Source organism: Hippocampus bargibanti, linkage group LG12, assembly GCF_051943395.1.
Source record: "Hippocampus bargibanti isolate YZ-2025 linkage group LG12, ASM5194339v1, whole genome shotgun sequence".
In the NCBI taxonomy this organism is placed as follows: Eukaryota; Metazoa; Chordata; class Actinopteri; order Syngnathiformes; family Syngnathidae; genus Hippocampus; species Hippocampus bargibanti.
Genome location: NC_142745.1, coordinates 7577501 through 7601217, shown reverse-complemented (window position 1 = coordinate 7601217; position 23717 = coordinate 7577501). Strand labels below are relative to the sequence as shown.

The following is a 23717-nucleotide window of genomic DNA, read 5'->3' as shown; positions in this document are numbered from 1 at the left end:
CAGAATCAGAATCATCTTTATTGCCAAGTATGTAGAACACACAAGGAATTTGTTTCCGGTAGAACACGCTGCACTAGTATCGTTGTAAAAAAAACTGCTGAGTGGCACTATACAGTTCCATTTTGGCTACTGTTGAAAGAGTTCAAAGAGTTAATGGCTTGGGGGAAGAAGCTGTTTAAATGTCTGCTGGATTTGGTGCGCATGGATCGGTAGCGCCTGCCTGAGGGGAGTAGCTGGAAAAGGAGGTGGGCAGGGTGCGGAGGGTCCAGTAGGATTTTCCACGCCCTAGTTTGGATTCTTGCAGTGTGCAAGTCCTCGAGAGTGGGTAGGGCGGTGCCAATGATTTTTTCCGCCGTCCTAACTGTCCGTTGAAGTCGGATTTTGTCCATTTTTGTGGCGGCCCCGAACCAAACGGTGATGGAAGAACACAGGATGGATTCGATGACAGCCGTGTAGAAATGTTGCAGCACCTCCTGTGGCAGGCCATGCTTCTTCAGCAGCCTCAGGAAGTACATTCTCTGTTGGGCCTTTTTCAGGATAGAGTTGGTGTTGACCTCCCACTTGTCCTGGGAGACTGTGATTCCCAGGAACTTGAAGGTCTCAACGGTTGACACCAGGCAGTTGGATAGTGTGAGGGGTAGCTGTGGTGATGGATGGAACATGTGGGTGCTTTTAAACAGTGTTGTTTTTGCATTAAATTGTTTTGCATTAAATTGTTTTATTTATATATAATTAAAAGTTAAAATAGTCATGAAATGGAGACTGTGATATGTGATGAGTTAAGGAACAACAATATGGTAAGCTAACATGAGTTTTATAGATTGGATTGGATTTCCCTTTATTAGTCTCACAGTGGAGAAATTTACATTTCGCAGCAGCAAATGATTCCAATTCAGGTTGACTCATGACCACAACAAGTGCTTGATTTTTTTTTTATAGAAAAGTGGAGAGCAACACAGCTACCAAGCGAACCAAAAAGGGCATTGCGTTTTACATCATTTTATAATTTTTTTGAAAGCAGAACTCAGTTAAGGTTATACGAGTAAGACTGTAATTGTGGTTATCTTTGGAACTACAGACGACCATCGCCTCTTTACCATTATCATACTTTTGTCCTCACAGGCCTGTCTCTGACTCACAAGCATTTCCATGACCCAAGTGTGAAGTCAAGTTCCTTCATGGTGCCCTTTTTTGAGGAAGTTTTTGGTTCAATGATGCATAAGGAAGGTTTATTGATTCCTTACGTGGATGCAGTTTCACATTGGCCCTTGTCGGTGCAGTGGCCATTGCCAGTGAAGTCAGCCACTGTCCACTGCAGCTGCTGTCTTTTCCCCACAATGTTGTTCTTTGTACCCCGGGTTTCTGCGCCAGACTGGGATAGAGGGATACTGACAGAGGACAATAAAAACTGAACGGTCGATTTTATACAGATCCACTCTCCTGATCAACAATAAGCCAAGCTACATCATGTGACTTTCCAACGGTTGAGTGTAAGGCGTTTATTTTGGTTCTGTGGTGTTCCCACGTCTTACGGAAGGTGACCTTGAAAGCATAAGGAGTGAAATGCTGACATTCCACCGCCTGTGGCCTGTAATAAGGACACTTTTACAGTCTGTTTGTACCTCAGCGGAAATTAGCCTTTTCGGATATTGACAGCCCTTGCAAGAAGCCCAATTTCTAATGTTGTAATCTGCAATACAGTCACAGAAAAAAAAAATATATTTCTATCTGCCTCGCATCACTTCATGAAGGAAATGACAGAGGAGAATGAGTTTTTTCGATTGGGTGTCGTATACCCGACAGTTGACCCCACACAGGTGTTACGACGCTCAGAATTGACAAAAGAAGTGAACTGTATGATATTGATGCTGTTCCTTTGAAGCAGCAGGCCCAGATAGCTAATCATGGCCAAAGACCTTGACATGAAAGAACACCTCTCAGATTCTCTGACCCGTTTGCACTGGTGTGCTATTGATGTATGGATACACGCGCAGACGTACATAATTTATGCTAGGTCATGCCTTTCATTAACCTGTGTTGATCGCCATTTGTTAATTGGTTGGTTGGTTCGGTTCGGAGATGCAAATCGGTTTTTGTCCTTTAGCGACTGCTTAGACTTGTGCCTTATCAGGCAGTGACCTGCCGAACTTATGAAGCTGTGTAGGGGGAGGGCGAAAAACTGTCCTGCATTTTACTTCAATGTAGTAAAACTATTAATTCAAACATGCGTAAGGCTGTAAAACAACAAAATGTGAAAATGAGCTGTTGAGATGTGATGGTTCCACTGTACTGCCACCTGCATCATTGGAGTGGAATATCATTCATGTGGACTACTCATTGCCATTTATTTTCCAATCCGCTTTGTCCTCACAGTTGAGTAAAACACATGACCACGGGCAAAATTTCCTCATGTTCAGCAGTTAAAAGCATATTTCTAAAATTTAGGTTATTTCATCCTCTTGTTACTGTCAGTGGTGCTTCGGCAAACAGCAGCAACGACTAAATGTCAGCATATTCAACACACTATATTTAACGCTGTGCTAGTCTGTCAGTCACCAGTCTAGGCCATTTTTAGACAAGTCTGGCCAAAGCTGCCCCCCTGAAGAAGGACAAGAGGGCCCAGGCTGTGTTCAGCCAAGAAAAGTGTGTCAGGGGTTTAAATTGAAGGGGGCAGGAGAAAAAGACCATTATGTAATCCCAGCAGGGCTCCCCACAGACAGTGTTCAGGAAGGCCAGAGGCACACTAAAGGGACACAAGAGACTGCCTGGGACAACAGCAGAGATTAGAATACAGCCATGCGACAGCCATGCGTGCAAGATGAACATAAATAATAAAGTAAAGGCTTTAACATCGACACTGCACATCTGGTTTGGGCTGCTGGCGTGATTTTTTTGGGATGACGTAATCGTCCATGTGACAGTACTTTGACAAACTGCTTGACATTGGTTTGCTCTTGCTCCCCCCCCTTACCTGTTATGAACATGGATTTTGGATGGTATGCCAGCCACCTGGTTCTGTTGAAGATCACGCTGTCGAAAAGACATTATCATTCCACATCTGTTGTAGATAATTAGGCATGAAGGGCCCCAAATGCCAGAGTAGTAGCTGACCTCCAGTGGTTTTTCCTTCACCCCCTAGTCATCCGAAAGGTCCGTCACCACAATAAAATTAAAGTCTGTAGACTTTAATTCTGTCATGATCTGGTTAACGACCAACGGGTGGCGCTGTCGAACGCCGCCTGCACCTGCACAGGTGCTGGTCGTCCCGATCAGTGGCGGACTGCCACGTTCGGATTGGCGACCAACGGGTAGCGACGTCAGCCCTGCCTGCAGCCTCGCAGGTGCTGGTCATTTTAATCAGTGACACTTAAAATGACTCACGGCACGACCATCCAGCGTCGGTTCATTGTTTGTGGCATGCTTTGTCTGCAATCGCATGCGTTGTTTGCTGTGCATGTGTTTGTTTAACCTTGGCGGACTTTTAAACTTGGTTTTGTTTTGATACTTTTTTCTGTTCAGATCATTTTGATGTTTTACATTTTGTTCCTGCTGACCTTTATTTTAATACAATTTGTCAAACAACCTCCTGCTCCCTCCTGCCTGCTTTTTGGGATCCGCACCCGCCATCACCACCTCGCAAAACGTGACAAATTCGATTTCTGAGGTAAACACAAATGAATATCAAATAGGTTGGTTGCCCTTTTTGCTTACAAATTTTGATATACAAAAGCATTTGGCGCTCAAGTTATGCAACGGAAGTACACTTAAGGAATTATTCATGAGGGAAATAAATCTCATTGTAAAACCAAAGTTTTGAAATACTATGTTCGAGCAGACACTCCCCAACTTACGAATGAGGTACTTTCCAAACGGTCGGTCGTCAGGTGAATTCTTTCGTAAGTTGATTCAGTGCTATATTTTGTATGGAATGTATGTTTAAGGCTTATATAAGTAACCTGTATTGTTTTTTTTCAGAAAAATAATGATTTAATAAAATACATGCTCTATAAAGATATGTACATGTACAACTGGAAAGAATACTACATACGTGACTACAAAAATGTTCGTATTGTTCGTAACTCGAATGTTTGTAAGTAGTGGAGTCTCTGTACATCAAAATAGCTAAGCTCAGAATCCAAACGTTTTGAATTAGCAAAAAGTGGGTTTTGGGGCAAACACAAATGATGGCTATTTATATATAGATGACAATCGCAAGAAGTGATTTATGTCTCATGGGTTTCTAAAAAATATTTGCTTCAAAAAATTGTGTGCAATAGATCTTTTCATTTTCCCCAAATAAAAATCTTAATTGTCCATCCATCCACCTTCAAACGAGACAGGCAGACTAATCCTGCGGATAGCCACTCCCTTTTAATGTCCTTAGGCGAGAATCTCACATCAGCTCCAACAACCCAGTGAAATTCTTTAATCGATTTGATACTCACTTGAGACTACTTACCGCATTAAAAAGGAATTACTAGGTATGGTACTACTGAACATTTCGTGGAGAAAAAAATGCTAATTTTTCTTCAAACATCACCTCTGAATTCCAATGTCGAGTTTGTTTACTTTTCCCTCTTCCATAACCTCCACTAATATTATACAGTATGCTTATTTGCTTGGAATAGCTAGTGATTTTGTCTTGAATAAATACATTTGGTTTACCTTTGCATGTGAAGTGTTTGCTCAGTGGTTTGACCCCCTCCTTCAACCCCCTCCCAAGGAGAAGTTGAGCTCCTGCATTTGGAGAACTTTGTTGTGCTATACAGAGTTGGATTTGGGTTTCCTGTTTGGCTTGTCACCTTGCCAGCTCTCCCAGGAGCCCCCCAGCCGCCTCAAGCTCCCCAACCCCATGAAGGCTTGCAAATGTGGTGCTGATATTGAAGAGCAGGAGGGCGAGCAGCAAGCAACCAACGATCCAAAAAAGTGCAGTGTGGAAAAAAAGGTCTCATGCAGGGATTGACATCCGGTAAATTGTGAAAAATGAAAGTTTTAATCAGATAAGGTTACACACGCTCCCCACCTTATGAACGATATACGTTCCGAGCGGCCGTTCGTAAGTTGAATTTGTTTGTAAATTGCCTCAGTGCTATATTTTGCATGGAATGTATGTTTAAGTCAAACACTGAACAGGGAAATATAAAACACAGACGCTCTAACAGTCATAAAATAAATTCACACCTACTGTAATACGACGCTAGCAGCCATTACTTTTTGTTATGCATCACTTCCTCCTGGAGTGTCACATGGGAACAGGGATTTCCTTCCCACCCACATACTCTACACAGCCAATCGTAAGCGAGCTCGGCCTGAAAAAGACGTGCAATACAAAATCGAACTTGCAGCATCTCTGTCCGAACATTTTTCGACATACCCGTAAAAATGTTCATATGTACCATTGTTCGTAACTCGAATAGTCGTAAGTCGGGGAACGTCTGGATTTCAAGAATATCCTGTATCCTCATGGTAAAACCGTATTTCAGCAAAGTGATTAAAAATAAAACTCACTGTGTCGTGCAACCTCCTAAATTGTGTTGTTTGAATTGAGTGTTTGAGTGTTCTGTACTTTACAGTTTATTCAGCATCTTGGGCATTTTGAATAGGTTGATAATGAAAAAGATTCGAAGCTCTCGCCTCTTCTCCGAATGAAGAAAACGCCTCAGGTTCGCTTTGCAGACGTGTTGGTTGATTTTGTAGCCTGTACTGAAGGGAAACTTGTAATTTGCTGTTGGTTTGAAACACCCCGCCTGGAAGTCGTCTAGCACATTTTGTATGTCTCCAACAAACAGACAAACAATGACTCAATATTCCAGATGTATTGTCTCCTTTCACAGCTTCTTTGAATCTTTGATGTGTTTCGGTTATTTTATCTCCATTGTATCGAGTTTTTTTGTTTTTTTTTTTTTTTTAAATTGGCAGCACAGATGGTGGAGGCTTTTCAAACGGTCTCATAAGGTCTCCCGGTCAGAATTTAGGGCCATCATCCAGGACATTGGCATCACAACCAGACAGTGCCAGCTGGTCAGTGATGGGCTTGCGTGGCCAGAAAAAAAACAACTCTTTTTTTTTCCATGTCTTTAAAGGCTGATGGCATTAAAGTGGTGCAACACTATTTATTTATGAACGATATTTACGGATCAGCGCATTCAATTATTCATGGTCATCTCGTTGGCTGACATCTGTGAAAAGTGCAAGGGTTTTATTGGATGACCCATAATGTGTGGAAATGGTCGTTCAAGTATCCAGTTGGGAAATGTCCCTTTGTAATTCATTTTTTTTCGAGAATCCAGTGACACTTGTTGCCATGGCGAGCACGGTTACATCACTGTCAGGTATAACGTGTGGGTGGTGGTGGAAGGGTGGCATCTGAAAAATATAACCAGTGACTGATAAAATGCTCTCGCGGTTGGAAGGAGTCGTCTCATTTTCAATTGAAATGGTCATATTTTGGAAAATGAGTGTGAAATCTGCTCACGGTGAGGAGAGACCTTGAGAACTGAAGTGACTCATTAGTTACTTCCTCCTTTCGTGAGCCTAGATTTTAAAATGACGTACATTTCAGGATGAAATAAGAACCTTAAACTGTATGATTAAGTTGACTTGAAAGAGCAGTTACTTTTTTTAAATTAAATTTTGAAAAATAATTCAGCCGACGTAGAGTGCCATTCCCAAATTTCTTCAGGTTTTGTTTTTTTCATGCTTGGGTACCAATACAGCGCTGGCCATAACCTCTGGCAATGTTTTTTTCTTTTCCACAAGGGGCAGCATTTCCCTTTTTTCTATGTTAGCGCTTTGTTCCAGCCTCAGCTGTTGTTAAAGCCAAGATGTATGTATTGATTTTTATTTTGGACAGCTGCCCTCATTTTAAGCTCATATAACTCCAGACCCATATAATTTAAGAATTCACTATTTATTTTAGATGAAAGATGAGAGTCTAAGGTTTCTAACGCTTTATTGAATGTTTATGTAGTCCTAAAACTCAATATTCTGTGGGTCCTGGAATTCAAGTGACAATGACAAAAACCCTGGCAATAGAGTGAACACATTTTTTTCATATCAATATTGTCGGGAGTCGGAAAAAATATCGATATAACCGGACTATCGATATATCCGACCCTGCGCGCATGTAATTTTCTCCTTGCGTTCATAGAAATAGTATCGTAATAAGCGGTACTATCGATATTACCGATATCGATATAACGAGACTTTACTGTAGTTGACCTCCAAATTGGGAGTGAGAGTCTTTCTAAACTTGGGGTTGGTCACGATTTGAGTTGTTTTCACCGGGATAAATCAGGATTTACTTTTTATGATAGTCTGTGATAGAACAGTACTAGGTTTTATTCCTGTGGGAATGGGAGAGGAGTGAAAATCCACTCCTGTGTCACCCTCTAAGATGCACACAATCTATCCATTGTGGTGACTTGCAAAGTCTATAAGGCATGACTGACTGAGAATAACAAAGGGTTTTTAATATTTGAGAGGATTCCTGGCCATAAATATTAATTTAAATTTGGGGAAAGCCTCCCCTAGCCCCGTAGATTACGCTGAGCTGACGAGATCCTAGACTGGAATTGAACGTATGCGCTTGTAGTAATCAATCACCCGCCCCCTTCATCTCGTCCCATGGCCCTACCACCCCCAGGTTTCTCCTCATGTGGCCATACCACTGTTCCGATCTAGGTTTGCACATGACACCGCTTACAACACAGCAGCTCAGTGTGATTTTGTATGCGGCCACAGTCGACTTAAGCGATCAAACAATGGCTTTATTTCGCGTGGCCTGACTCCGTCACACTGATCACCAGAGCATGTGACCACCGCTTTGTGCACCGACCTCAAACCCGACGCGTACAAGGTGTCTGCAGTCTTACACATTTCATTTTGATTGAAGAATAGTTTCTTTGACTGAAATGTGAGATAGAGCACTTGCTTATCAGCATGACATGATATTTAAAGGACAACAGACGTCTCCAGACAAGTTGTGTCCGTAATTTGTAAAATGGCTTCAAATGACTTCTACTGAGCGTATTTTAATAAGATTCCACCGCATATAGCGATATTTTACGTTTTAAGACTCGCGCTGAATATTCAGGAAGTCTTGTTTTTGAGTTGGTGACGAGGCTGTACGTGACGTCACTAAAGGAACGCCCCTGACCGAAAAAAAAGACACATTGTAGCGGTCCTTTCATCACGTCAATGTATTTTGCTGTACTTATTTGGTCTGGGTACCCCGTGTTGCATCCAAAAGCCGCCAGAAGAGGGCGTCCAAGCTCCATATTAGGAATTTATTAGCCTGTGGAAACGGAGGTGGCCACAGGAGGTCGCCATTTCGTGCCTCTTTTTCGTTGAGACATCTCCCCTCAATGTTGCCTCATAATGGCACGGAATACATTCTTTAATCGATTGCAAACATGTATGCTTTCCTCTTCAGAACTATTTGAATCATATTCATCACTGGATGTGTAATAAGAAAGCATATTCTCCGAATCTAAAGCCATTGTTTTGATTTTGCAGCAATGCAAGACGTCTTGCTGTGACGTCACGAACTGGGGGCGGGACTTTCTGAAAATGCCCAATTGGCAGCTCAATTTTTTGCAGATTTTGGACACTTTAAGTCATTTTTATTGGTGTTTTGCATTTGAATAAAAATATCATACTGTGTGTTTTGGGTATTTTAGATGCTATAAAACGTTTTTCTGATGTCAGTTAAAAAACAAAAAAGTGATGTCGGTTGACCTTTAAAGCGTTAAAGAAATCTGTGGGACAAGCACAATGAGTTGGAGTACTGTGGAATCCCCCACGTAGAAGATTATTTTGGAGGAAATATACACATCAAATATTGCGTTAAAAAATACATAAAATAAAGCAAGGGCATACGAGTACCACAAGTTGCGCACAACCTCTCTCTTGGGGTTCGTGAAAGAAACATTGCTAATTGTATTTAACTTTTTGGTTTATACATTGCACTTTAACACACCTTCCCTTTGTTTAGGGATAACTTTCATTTCACTTTTATTTGCCAGTTATTTTAAGTGAATAGTCAAATCCATATTACAAAAATATCTCATCTCATCTCATTTTCCGTACCGCTTATTCCTCATTAGGGTCGCGGGGGTTGCTGGAGCCTATCTCAGCTGTCTTCGGGCACGAGGCGGGGGACACCCTGAATTGGTTGCCAGCCAATCGCAGGGCACACAAAGACATACAACAGTCACTCTCACACTCACACCTAGGGACAATTTGGAATGGTCAATCTGCCTGCCATGCATGTTTTTGGAGTGTGGGAGGAAACCGGAGGACCCGGAGAAAACCCATGCGGGTCCGGGGAGAACATGCAAACTCCACACAGGGAGGCCGGACCGGGACGCGAACCGGCGACCTCTGCACTGTGAAGCCAGTGTGCTAACCACTCGACTACCGGGCCGCCCATTACAAAAATATAATCCCACCTTTTTCAAATTGTGCATCATATTATAGTGATTTACAATATAGTGACTTGGGGGAGAAATCCAATCTCGTTTTTTTAATACCCTTTGGTCCATTACATGTAAATGATTATATATTTATTTATTTTGCGATGGTCACACCGGTGTGCCAAGCCTTTTATTTCCCCAAATTTAAGTGCACCCTTGTTTTCTGCTCCATCTCATGGAATGGCACCGTTTTTTTTTTATTCTAAGTACAAAACTACCACCAGTCTTTCTGGGTAATATTAATAAATTATTAACAATTGAGTCATGAAATGTATTATCACATTCAAAATTGCTAGAGACAGGCAACGTACTCAAAGTATTGGTGCTTGAAGTGCTCTGTGTCAGCTTTGTTTATCACTTGGGAACATATCAGGATTTAAGATTGAAGAAATTGTCAATCAATATAATCATTTTGTCATTCGCAGCTATTTCCACAATATATCTGATGGTTTCAGAACACATAAAAAACTACTAAACAAATAAAACAATCTACTTTACAAGAAACTGCAATGATAAACGATATACTTGATAGCTTTTTTAGCGGGGGCTGCTGATATAATGATGGAGCAAGTATCTGAAATGAAGTATCTTTTTAAGAGCAAATAACTTTTTACTCTGCACAATTGCCACTAAAATGTAGAACAACAAATAACGTGTCTTGGATAAAGAAAAAAAGTCTCAATCAAACAGGCTCAGGCACTGTTTTCAATAATTGCACTTAAAATGTGAATATAATATATTTGCGGAGCTTATTTGAAAGTCTGCTTTCTCAACTACTTTTGTTTCTGCAATCAACGTAATACATTAGCAACACATCAACGCTTTTGACAAATCCATAAATCACTTCAAGTATGTGCTGTGCCCGTGGAGGTGGTTGGGGGGGGGGGCAGTGGTTGAATGAATCCATCATGATTCTCTTTGCATGTGGATAGTTGAACATTATATTTTGTAAATATGTTGATATGACAGTTTTATATGATCCCAGCTTAAATATTTAGTGGACATTTGTGATGATAGTTCACCGATAAATTCGCCAGACAGGTGATTCATGATTGTTATTATTTTTTACACGCGTCATTGACACTGCATCAGCTCGACAACTTCATGGAGCAATCACCTCATTTCCTGCGAACATTTGGAGCCTTTTCCACCTCGCTTCCATGCACGTCCTTGCTCCTCAGTGGAACTTTTTGTCTTTGTCCTATCGGACTGCAGCACAAGCATCTCCAAATGCAGTCACACATACACACCATGGCACCCAAATTGGTCATCGTCTAAAGTTCTGACTGCAGAATATATTACGTCATTACGTCACTGAACTTTACTAAAGATGATATAGTTGAAATGGTTTCATCAGAGAATACGATTTGTTCTATTATTAACTCATTTGCTGCCATTCACGAATGAAAATAGCATTTACTTATTTTTTTTATACAATTTTGAAAAATAATTCAGCCAACATAGAGCACCATTCCCGAATGAGTTCGGGTTTTGTTTTTTCTTGCTGGGGTGCCGATAAAGTGATGGGCAGATTCTCTGGCAATGTTTTTCTTTCCATAAGGGGCAGCATTTCCCTTTTTTTCATTTTAGAGCTTTGTTCCAGGTTCAGCTGTTGTTTAAGCGCTATATAAACCAATATGTATGTTTTGCATTGTATTTTGGATAGCCGCCCTAATTTCAAACTCATATAACTCATGTAAGTTAGGAATTAACTCTTTTTTTGTGATGAAAGAAGAGAGTCAAAGGTTTATGTTGTATTGAATGTTGAATGTTTACATTATTGAGTCCTAAAACTCAATATTCTGTGGGTCCTGGAATTCGAGTGACAATGACAAAAACCCTGGCACTGGAGTGGACATATTTTTGCACGTCTGGCAGTCAATGAGTTAATGATCAAACCATAAAAACATGTTTGGAAATTCGAATACCTTGCATGTCGACCGACATCATAAACCTTTGGACATTCCATTTTCTCATGAAAGTTTTTGTGACATTTTTGACAAAATGCAAAGGCTTTTCCAAGAATTTTTGGTCATCCATCGGAAAATACAGTGAGACCTCAACTTACGAACTTAATTGGTTCCCAGACAGAGTGTGTAAGGCGAAAAGTGTGTATCTAAAAAAAAAATCCCATAGGAAACCATTAAAATGGGAATAATCCGTTCCCGGGTTTCCATAAAATATACTTTTCAACTAAATAAGCCTTAAAACTACACACAACATACCTTATTCTATGTATAATAAATGTGCTATTGTATTGTAATGAAAGAAATACACTGCATAGTATCATAAAGTCACTTTATTTATATTTGTGATGGTCATTTATGGCTTGATGGAATGGCATTGGAGGTCGAAGGTCAAAGGGAATTGCTGTTTGTTAAGAGAGGCACATTACATGAGGACTGTAATTAAAGAAATAAACTGTGCTGTAAAATAAAGTTTTATTTACCTTTTTGTTGGTCGTTGATGGCTTATGGAAGAAGAGTCACCTTCCATAAGGACTGTTGGTAACTTAACCTCTGGTGCTGTTCGGTCGTGGGCTTCCGCCGAAGATCACTCCGCCAGCCATGGTGGGTGTGTATTATGGAAATAGTGCTTATTATAAGGTTTAATTTTCATACATTTAACGTTTGTAAGACAAAAAGTTTGTAAGTTGAGGACTCACTGTATGAATCAATTCATGACAACCGCATTTCTGCCAAATAACCTTCCTTCACCACCAGAAAGGAATATTTTAAAAAAAAGTCCACGTTTGCTTTAAATTAGCAACCATTTGCATCGCAGCCCAACTATCTGCTGCCAGTTTACAAGAGAATGGACCTTTGTGGGACTTTGGAGCGCTTCCTATGAATGAGGTGTTCAATTAGCCCCTGTGAGGCTTCCCTATTCTTTCTCTTTCCTTTTTCCATCACTTCAATTGTTTTCTTACTTCGGTAATTAAACGCACATTTATTTCAACGTAACACATGTGGCAGGAAAAATTAATTCCATATGGCCTCTGAAAAATGAGTCTTCATTGAGGTTTTCTTCAGTCCTTTTCCAAATGTCTGATTGCAATGGCCTTGTTATGTTCTGCACTTCTTTTTGGTCATTTTGCGCCATATGGGGAGCAATTCGTATTAAGCAAAAGTTTGGCTTTTATCGCTTCTGTTTTTCTGATTGCTTTATAATACTTTCTACGGTTTCTTGCGCTGAGTTGAATGTTTATGTAGTCCTAAAACTCAATATTCTATGGGTCCTGCAACTTGAGTTAAAATGACAAAAACCCTGGCACTGGAGTGGACACATTTTTGCACATTGTGTGGCAGTGAATGAGTTAAAGCTTAAAAACAAACAAACCATCCTCTAGGTTGGTTTCTCGAGGTATAAGGGATCCTAGCCAAACTAATCGACACATTGTGTTTGATTTTACCTCATATTTAATCCTTTGGCCAAACATGAGTAGACTTGGGTCAGATGTTTGATGGCAAGGCCAGAGCCTGCCGGTATTATGGCTCCCGATTCTTTATAAAATGTATTAATCCAGAATGGGGGCCTTTGTTGTCCCGTGTTAAATCGGCAGTTTAGCGATCGGAGGGCCAGCACGGAGGAGAACGTCACACGTCACCCTGATACGATGGTGTTAACATACCACCACGTGTATTTGTGTGGCGCGCCCTGTGAAGTCACTTTCCAACGTGTTTTCTTTGCAGCTTGCTGTCACCACAAACAAATGTGATACGTTTAGTTTTCCGACTGCATTTCTTCATAGAAGATAATGCTTTGGCAGGATGCTTTATTTCTGCATTACCGATCCAAAGTAAGAGCATTTGCCATTTTGTGTTGTTAATCCATTTTGCTATATTGCGGTTCATTCAAAGTGACCCCACCACATTTTTTGGTGGGGAGTATAATATCAACTTGTCTATGATGGAAATTGCAGCTGTATTGTGGAAATGTTTTATTGGGCCTGAAAGAGACAAAGCTAGAGAGAGAGAGATTTATTGTTGTGAATTCCCATTTTACAAACAGAGTATTAATACATGATAGGATTTAAAATGCCTATTCTCATTCTTAAAAAGTGATTTTACTGAACTCACTTCATAAATAAGTTGCTATGATGAGTAAACAATAATTTGCACCTTTTATTTTTTGTTCATCAATCATGTTGCACAGCCCTTCTACTTGGAAAGTCTGTGACAGTCATTGGGAGAAGCTGCACAAAATGGTGGCCAAGAGGACATACTTCTTGCTGAGTCATTTGTCCCTTTGTGGATGAAAATACTCATCAGAGTCACAAGGCACTAAACCTCATCCAGGGAAAAAAAATGACTGTTGAAAAAGTGTCCATGCTTTCATTGTGGCTGTCTATTCACTTTGGTTCTTGCTGCAAGGTCCGTTGAGGAATTTGAGAAAGTCTGCCCAGACTGGTGTTTACTCGAGATATATTTTCTCCCATGGTGATCCCAAAGATATCTCTCAGCAAACACCACCATATTGTACATGCCTGCATACTGCTGCACTGGCATCCTTATTATGGGTGTGAAGTCTGTGGATGGGTGCGTGCTGTTGATTCATCAAAAAGTCTGTTTTGACCCCGGATAATGTGTTTGTAGTTCTGATACATTTCCTCCATGACCGAAGTGGGATTGCGTATGTCAGCGAGAGAGAAGACCCACCCCCCAAAAAAACTCGTAACTTGGTGTCTATGGCTTTGCTGCAAATTGGGCTACATTTAATCAGGTCTTTTATTATTTATCATTTTATTTGTTTTTATTGTTTTGTTGTTTATTGTTCTTTTAATTGTAACGTGTCCCTGGGTGATTTGAAAGGCTCTTGTAAATGAAATGTATTATCATTATTATTATTGACAAAGTTAAAGCACAAAAAAAGAATGGGAACAATGGATTTGTCTATAAAAATTGCTTAAATATACAAAAAACATGTGGTTGATAACAATAACACACTATCTTAACTCGTTTTCGCACACATTCCAGAAAGTCAAATCAATCCTTTTTTTGTGCTTACTTTATTGTCTCATAAAATATGAATCAAGCTTGACTGCCTAGAATGCTGGCACGGCTCATCACTTTTTCATTAAGGCTGTGGGAAATCTGTCATGCCCACGACGGAATGAGAGTCTCAGTACAACCTCTTATAATGGAGTGCTGCTGAGGTCGACCATTTTAGAGAAAAGAACTATTTTGAGGTCAAAATGGACTTCTGAGTTCAAATCTCCATCATGCAGGATACCACACAAGAAAAAAAGAAGAGTCTAAGCAGTATGGTGCAAGGCAAACACTCATTCAAGAAAAAAACAAATGATGAACTTTCTTGCCATAAATGAATTCATATTCAGAAAATATGTCCTCTGCCATTACAACAGTGAATGCAGTAAACTGCAACACTGAAGAAGGGAGCTACTTTCGTGCCCTGGGCGCAGCTCAGGTTTTCAAGTTACGAAACGTCTCAACAAGAAAAAAATGCATTTTGTTACCGACCGCTACAGTCACTGTTCCGAGTTTCCTGAATGTAACATACTAAGTGCTGCTCTGCCATTGGCTATTACCGATCATCATCCTGGCATCCCATTGGCTAAGAAGGACTTCACTTCCTGTGTCAGCGTTTGATGATGCGTGTCGATGTGGCACCCCCATAGGGTGTCATGGTAGTGGGAAGCAAACGTGAACCACCTGGAAAACGTGTTCACAAGTCAGGCGATCGCTCACAATGCTGATTTTCCTTCAGGCTTTTACGAAGGATTGTTAAAAGCTGATAAAAGCAAACATCCTTGTATATGTTCTTTACGTCTGTGTAAGCTCTCAGTCGTACAGGAGTGGTCCATCGATGAGAAGGTTTCTTCAGCCGTCATCTGTACAAAAGTGAAGGTTTCGGACGTTTCGCCTCCTATCCAAGAGGCTTCGTCAGCGAACTAAAGTCTGACTGGTCGTATCGGCCCCATTTATATATCCCTAGGGATATATAAATATCCCTAGGGATTTAAAAAACGCCGGGGAACAAACACTTGAGAATATAAACTAAGGAGGGCAAAAAAATGGCGAGGGCACAGTGATTCTTCATTCTTTATTGTTTACATTATACAGAATTCAAATTTATTGTGCAATGATTGATTTGAATTTGTTCCATATGGAATCATTTAGGAATTTTCATTTTTATCTGAATTTTCGGGGCATTGGGGCATTTACACGGAAAATGCATCTCGACATTTTGGAGTTCAGAAATTTATTCTAGAAGCAATTAATTTAATCATCAGAGGTAACACAAATGTTACAATGCCGCTGCCATTCTATATTTCATGTGTTTGGAAAGAGGAGAGGGAGAAGCATTGATCTAACGTTTCATATCCCCAATAAGACACAAGGGTAATTTAATTGACTGCTTGTTTCTTTTGAAATGACAAATTGATTTCAACTCTCGTTTCAAAGCCTATGCCATCAAAATGCAATTATGTTGGCCAGAGCAGGATGGGAGGTAGGACCTCAATTAATTCAGAATCGACAGTTTGAATCACTATTAAACTCCATAATCAAATTAATTCTCTTTATGCCACACCGGGTTTATCGAGCAGGAGTCGCCATTCTTTTTTGAAACTGAGAGACTCATCTTGGGTACTGATAAATGCATAATAACACCAATTTACTGGCACTTCTGAAATATGCACAATATACCTTTAATCCGATGCGATTGTTCAAAATTAAAGATATTCATTGAAGTTCAGACTTGCAGTTTCTTACTAATTATACAAAACTGAAAATACATTCACAACATTCTATAAATGTTGGTGAGTGCTGACATGTTTGAATGACCACGTGTACAATATTCAGACAAAATCACAATGCCAGTGCCGAGCTCTTTTTAGAAGGGGGACGGAAGCTTCTCATGTGATCCTTGTGGGGCGACTCATTGGTGTACTGTACATATCTAGTGATTATTACCATTTGCTGATAACCTTTTGAGTTGACCACATTTGTGTTTGTCTCCCTCAGGCCCTCACAGCGCTGTGTTAAAATGCCCGCCTAATGAGTACCAGTGTGGGGGGACCGAGCTGTGCATCCATATGAGCAAACTGTGCAACGGGGCCCCAGACTGTACCGACGGCTGGGATGAGGGACCTCACTGCAGAGGTATCACCCCCGCCCCCCGCTTTTTTTATTTTTATTCTTCACTCGCCACGTTCGTCCTCACTGCGCTATGACACTTCTTTCATAATACCACTTGTGCAGTTATGAATACCAACTTATCTTCACATTCCCAACCTTGATATCTCTCCGCTGTGCCAAAACAGTCAAATAGAGGAAGCAAATTTATTCCCCACATCAGGGCGAGAATATCCGAGTGCACTGGGTTCAGATGTTCTGTAGATATGTTTATGAGAAAAATGAAGGCTTTGATTGCAACATGAAGCTAGGGGCTTTTTCTCCCATGACTCACAATCAAAACTGTGTCGCGCACCCACTGATAGAAGTTTTTATCGAGACAGCGACAGAAGGACGCGCGAGCCCCAAACCAATCAATGTGCAATGTTTGCGCTGATAAAATATCGACCCTGTCAACATCTACTGACAAACCGAAATTGTCTCTGTGCATGTGTCGTCTTCATCTTTGACTTGCCTTTAATGGGTGGCCAATTGAGCGACTGTCAATCAAAGCGGCAGCCAGGATGGATATTCTTCTCCTCGTAATCTGACATTATCTGAGACTAGCAACTATTTAGTGTCGACAGATGCTGCAAATGTTTTGTAATTACAGCGGGCGCTTCAGAGTCAGTCGTTCAGGGATTGGCAATTTAATTGTTGGATGGAGGCGATTTTTCATCAGTGCTACTAAGGGGGCCACATACACACCAAAAAATAAAGCGATTCAACGCACGTTTTTTTTTCAGTGTGCAACTTCCTAGCCAAATATATGACAAAAATGTAGATTTAATTATGCACTATTGTCATATTATGTTTTTTTTTTGTTCTTTTGACTTCAAGATGGTGCCGTGAGAGTGGCTGCCTTTCCAGCAGCTCCTGTATTTTGGTTTTCTACTTCTTTCTTTCCTTTCCTCTTCCTTTCATAACTTTGCCTCTATGAAATGTAAATGTCTCCACTGCGAGACCAATAAAGGTTAATCCAATCCAATCCAAAGTAGGCACTTTAATATAATTAATTTTTGTAAATACATTTTGTAATGCGGGCAGCCTGGTGGTCCAGTAGTTAGCGCTTCGTCTACACAGTGCAGAGGTACCGGGTTCAATTCTAGCTACGGCCTCCCTGTGTGGAGTTTGCATGTTCTCACCAGTTTGATTCTCTTTCCTCAAAAAACAGTTGATGCATAAACAATAAAAAAAAGATACGTCTAGACTCATAGCCTGCCAGCATCAGTGAATTCTAATAAGAGACAATACGTCTTCTGAAACCAATGAAATGAAATGTAAATTTCTCCACTGCGAGACTAATAAAGGCCAATCCAATCCAAAATTGTCCATTTTTGCAATGCCTGTAAATGATTTATATTCATTGTTTTAATGAGGTCGCCTTTTGCTCTTCAGAAAAATGCACTGCAGCAGGAATAATAATCAAACTGAAATTGTAAAGATTGATACATGGAGTTCAGGGGGAGAAAAAAACATTTTGAATAAAAAGCCAATTTGTGATAATGTGAAAGGACAGGTTTAGAATGTTCTTTTTGAGTTAATGGTAAAAAAAAAGTGAAAATTGATATTACTGCATATTTAGATGGCTGTCAATTTACAAAACTACCAAATTACATGATTTTTAGCTGTCGTGTTCGCTACTGACAAAATGAGCTTTGTTGTATTTTCTTCGACACAGCTATTTGCGGTATGCATCAGATGAGGTTGTTTACATTGCTTCCTGTCTCGCTTTACTAAACAAATCTGGGTTGTCTAGAGCTCAGGCTTGTTTTGGAAAACTCTCACCACATTTGTAACTTTAACTGCAGCTGTGCCTTCAAGCCTTCAATGCTCGCCACCAGGACTGGCGTACGCCTTGTTGTCCGTTTTTCAGACGCGCTGCATTGCATCAACATTGGACGCAGTGTATTCTTAGCGAAGGTAGTCTTTGGACATTTTTTCCCAGTGAGACCGCATCGGCTTCAATTTCCCGAAAGACTGCTGAAATAAGACAAATGCATGAGTTATTTTATTATGTAATAATGTGGCAACGGAATTGTTTTCGTCAAATAGTTCCTTGAAGAAGCAGTTCTTTTCCAGGCTCCGCCCTCGATTGCTGCAACAGTGCGCATGTCAATGTGATTTCATTTTTTCTGGCCAAAATGATTCGCTTATGACCGGTAGATCAGACAGAGATGTGTGTGCGTGTTTGTTTATGTGCCATTTGTCAGTGTGTACGTGAAAGCAGAGAAATGAGCCGCTATGATTAATAGTTGCGATTCTATCTTGAGATGGCCAGCTGGCAGGTGTGATTTTAGCGTGTTTGTGCCATTTGTATCCTTCCGCATTTTGATGCATTGCTTTTTAAATATGTGCAGGGCATAGTAAATAAAGAAATAAACACATAAATAAATAAACACATACATACATACATACATACATACATACATACATACACGCACACACTCATACATACATACATACATACATACATACATACATACATACATACATACATACATACATACATACATACATACACGCACACACTCATACATACATACATACATACATACATACACATACATACATACACATACATACATACATACATACATACATACATACATACATACATACATACATACATACATACATACATACATACATACATACATACATGCACACATCGATATGCCTTCCTTGATAATCGCACTATGGACAGTTTTTTTATGAAACGGTTTTGCACATTGTTTTTAATTGGGATGGGAGTGGGGGAACCAGAGAAAACCCACACAGGCCCGGGGACAACGTGCAAAGGCTGGGGCCGCTTCTTTTTTTCTTCAACCTATTATTTGCAGCGACTGCAATGTCACTTGAGATTCCCTGGTCACTTTGTGACGATAAGTCACTAAATACGCACACACTCGTACACTCGCACACTTCAGCACATATGCTCAGTTGTAAATATTCCTCAAAATGTCTATACTGGCATCTTGAAGTGTTCTGTTCCTCAGTTGAATGGATTAAACCTGAGTTGCAGTGCATCGAATGAATTGTCGTGCAAATTGAAACACCCATTGTGTCTTTGCCATCACCACAAATGCTCGAAAGACTTTCGTCCTCACATAAATTATATGTATTGCCAGGCTACACGCAGTTTGTGTTTGCACTTGTTGCACAATAGAGACTTTGTTAAATCTGCGCTTTTGTTTTTTTTAAATCTCTCCACAGAGTTTATATCCAATTGCTCACTCATGGGCTGTCAGGATAATTGTGCAGTGACTCCAGCGGGACCCGCCTGTTACTGTAAAAGTGGTTTTGAGATCGGCTCAGATGAAAAAATGTGCAAAGGTGAGTTATATGTATGCAGAGTTCATGCAAATGTCTTGAAAACAAGCGTGTTCTTAGGGGGAGACTGTACTCTGAACTGTAGAGTTTTGGTTGATCACCATGTTTGTAGATGTCATTATTAACATACGTAACACATTTTCTGTTGGATATGGCACACTGGAGTATAAGGCGCACCCCCAATGAAGAGTGTATTTCCAAACATTTTCTATTGATAAGGCGCACTGGACTATAAGGCACACCTTTAATGCACAGGTGTCAAAGTCAAGGCCCGCGGGCCAAATCCGCCCCGCAACATCATTTTTTTCGGCCCGCGAAAGCAAATCAAACTTGTTAAATTCCATGATGATTGCTAAAATCTGAGCCAAAATTTCATATTTTTGGATGTCAACCACAATAAAAGTCATTATTCTTGACTTGTGCTGTGTGCTCTATATGTAATATAAAAAAATATAAAATATAAAAAAAATGACTTTGACACCCGTGCCTTTAATGAATAAAAAAGTTTTCAAAATATAATGTATGAATATATAAAAGTACCATATTATAAGGTGCTACAGTAGAGGCTGGGGTTACGCACTACTTCTTCTACAGGGGAAAATCCATTCGCTTGCTTCTCACAGTAATTTTGAGACCCGTTTGACTCAATATGACTTCACATATAAGGTGCACCTTCATATAAGGCGCAGGGTCCTCTTTTGAAGAAAATCAAGGCTTTTGGGTGCGCCTTATACACCGGAAATACGTCAATATAAATAAACAACAATGTGCGAGCTCAAAATTATATTTGTTCGTGCCCTCACCCCCAAATAAAAAACAATTAAATATGATTGACAATTATGCAATTAGGAACACAGTGTGTACTCACGTCTTCTCATTAGCTGCAATTACGGGATCCAAGACAATATGTGCAAATGTGCCATGTTAAACATATTTAATGCCCCTGAATGGATTCAAACGTGTGTGTGTTTTTCAGATTTCGATGAATGCAAGATATACGGGACGTGCAGTCAGTCCTGTACCAACACTGAAGGCTCTTATTCTTGCTCCTGCGTGGAGGGCTACTTGCCACAACCGGACAACCGCTCCTGCAAGGCCAAGAATGGTAAAAAGTGGCTGACGGCGGCACTTCGGCCAAGGCGGTTTTAATATTCTCTTCATGCCGAGTCTCGTGTTTATGTTTGCTCTGCCCAGTCCCAGTGGACCGTCTGCCCGTGCTGTTGATCGCCAACTCCCAGAACATCCAAGCCACCTCTCTGAGCGGCACCACAGTCCACAGTCTGCTGTCCACTACCACCAAGCAAACCACAGCCATGGACTTCCTGTACGCTGAGGAAATGGTCTGCTGGATCCATGTGGGAGAATCCCCCTCATCCACGCACCTCAAATGTGCCAAGATTCCCAATCTAAAGAGCTTCACAGAGGAAAGAGTCATCAACATCTCTCTCAGCTTGCATCGTGAGTATAGCCCAAGAGCGAGTGTTTTATTCAAGATATTCATTCAAGTGATATCTGAGAAAGCAATCATAGCAAGAGTGCGTGTTAACATATAAGCACTGTTTTAAACACGGCACTGCAGGAGGATTTTAAATCTGAATTACTGAACAATTACATGGCCAGATCGAACAATTTTAAATATACATCATGCTGATTGCGCGGCCCGGTAGTCGAGTGGTTAGCACACCGGCTGCACAGTGCAGAGGTCGCCGGTTCGCGTCCCGGTCCGGCCTCCCTGTGTGGAGTTTGCATGTTCTCCCCGGACCCGCGTGGGTTTTCTCCGGGTCCTCCGGTTTCCTCCCACACTCCAAAAACATGCATGGCAGGCAGATTGACCACTCCAAATTGTCCCGAGGTGTGAGTGTGAGAGTGACTGTTGTATGTCTTTGTGTGCCCTGCGATTGGCTGGCAACCAATTCAGGGTGTCCCCTGCCTCGTGCCCGAAGACAGCTGAGATAGGCTCCAGCAACCCCCGCGACCCTAATGAGGAATAAGCGCTATGGAAAATGAGATGAGAGAGAGAGAGAGAGATCATGCTGATTGCAAAAAAAAAATCATATATCCAAACTAATGCTGATCGTGTTACATATTTCTCAAACTTCACAATGGTACATGCATTTGTGACATGATGCACGTTTTGTTTTTTCCCAGGGCGAAGGTTATATATATGCTTATAGTTGTGTTGTCTGTCTACATGTGTTGCTACACAATTTGTATTTAAATCATTTTCATTTAAAATGATAGAACACTAGCATAGATGCTGTTCATTAGCCCGTTCTTGCCATTTTGCAATGTGTTTAGCATTAGGCTCACCAGGCAAAAGTCATTTTTTTTCGTACAATTGATCAAAAGCAAAACAAGACATGTCACGCAAAAAATATTGATCATGAGTCGGGATACTTGGAAAAAAAAAAATGTCCATGGAACTTTCATTTTTCTACACTTAGCAAGGAAGTTGCGTACTATCGTCAGCAATCGCAAATTTCTCCACCCATCACTTAATTCCACAATATTTTCATTAGGATTGAGGGTAAACTGGAGCTTTTCCCAGCTGACTTTGGGTGAAAGGCGGGGAAGCTAAACATTGCACAGATAGGCAAACAACTATCCCAACTCACATTGGATTGGATTGGATTGGATTTGCCTTTATTAGTCTCGCAGTGGAGAAATTTACATTTCACAGCAGCAAAGTTATGAAAGAAATATAATTCAATATATGATTCATGATATATGATATATATGATTCAATATAATTATGAGTCTTTTATAACTCTCACGCGGCCTGGGTCGTCCAGTGTACAATTATCACTTACAAATTGAATACATAACATATTTTATTTTCATACTCAGCGATTTAGAAAAATAGACCCTCTGAGAAAAACAATCACACTATTTCTTTTGTGGCACATACAAAGCAACAAGATTGTACAGAGTAATAATCATCATGCATCAAACAATCATGCAGGTCAGGCATAAAGCAGGCTTGGTCTTGAATAATACATGGAGACCAAAATGTTTAAATAAAATTGCAGTGGCCTTTCGACAAGTTTTGTTTTCTGCCAATTTCGTATCTGGAAACCGGCTAGTAGAAATCGGAAATCTGCCTGTGTGATTAATTAGATCAGAAGTTTAAGTCTGATTTAATATTCTTAGTCTCCTTGCCATGTGCCACTGCTGCTACTGCTTGGATTTTAATATCAGGCGTAAACAAGCCATACCACCCTAGCATTTCTCAACATGCATACTATAAACATAATTAGATGCGGGCACATATGCAAAAATCAACTCTTAGTAGATTTCCAAGACACAAGACAGCATTTAACTCTGCATAGTTGATTTTTGTCAGTTTGTCTAAATTTAGAAAACATTTTCACATTTAGTATACAGACACATCCCACCTTACGAACGAAATACGTTCCTTAGCAGTCGTTTGTAAGGTGAATTTGTTCGTAAGTTGCTACGGTGCTATATTTAGCATGGAATGTATGTTTAAGTCAAACACTGAACGGGGAAGTATAAAACACAGACACTCTAACAGTTGTCAAATAAATTCACACCTACTGTAGTACGACGACATATATCCTTATGTCTTCAGTAAGCCATTACTGAAGCTTCTTGCACGTTATTACTGAATGATGTGCCAGCAGCTGTTACTTTTTGTTATGCATCGCTGGGAAGAGGGATTTCCTTGCCGCCCACATACTCTATACAGCCAATCGTAAACGAGCTTGCGCGCAATAGAAAATCTAATTGACGGCATCTCTGTCCGAACATA

The 23717-nt window shown here is 40.4% G+C and overlaps 1 protein-coding gene across 2 annotated transcripts in view; it reads left to right on the top strand.

The window, feature by feature from the left end:
* Window positions 1–23717, top strand: part of LOC148890265 (low-density lipoprotein receptor-related protein 1-like) — a 112073-nt gene that overhangs the window by 20261 nt on the left and 68095 nt on the right. For both annotated transcript variants that reach the window (XM_089009518.1, XM_089009519.1), the window contains exons 3-6: window positions 16463–16600; window positions 19829–19948; window positions 20922–21050; window positions 21140–21403. In XM_089009518.1, coding sequence (XP_088865644.1) covers window positions 16463–16600; window positions 19829–19948; window positions 20922–21050; window positions 21140–21403 — 651 coding nt within the window. The remainder of the gene's footprint in view (window positions 1–16462; window positions 16601–19828; window positions 19949–20921; window positions 21051–21139; window positions 21404–23717) is intronic.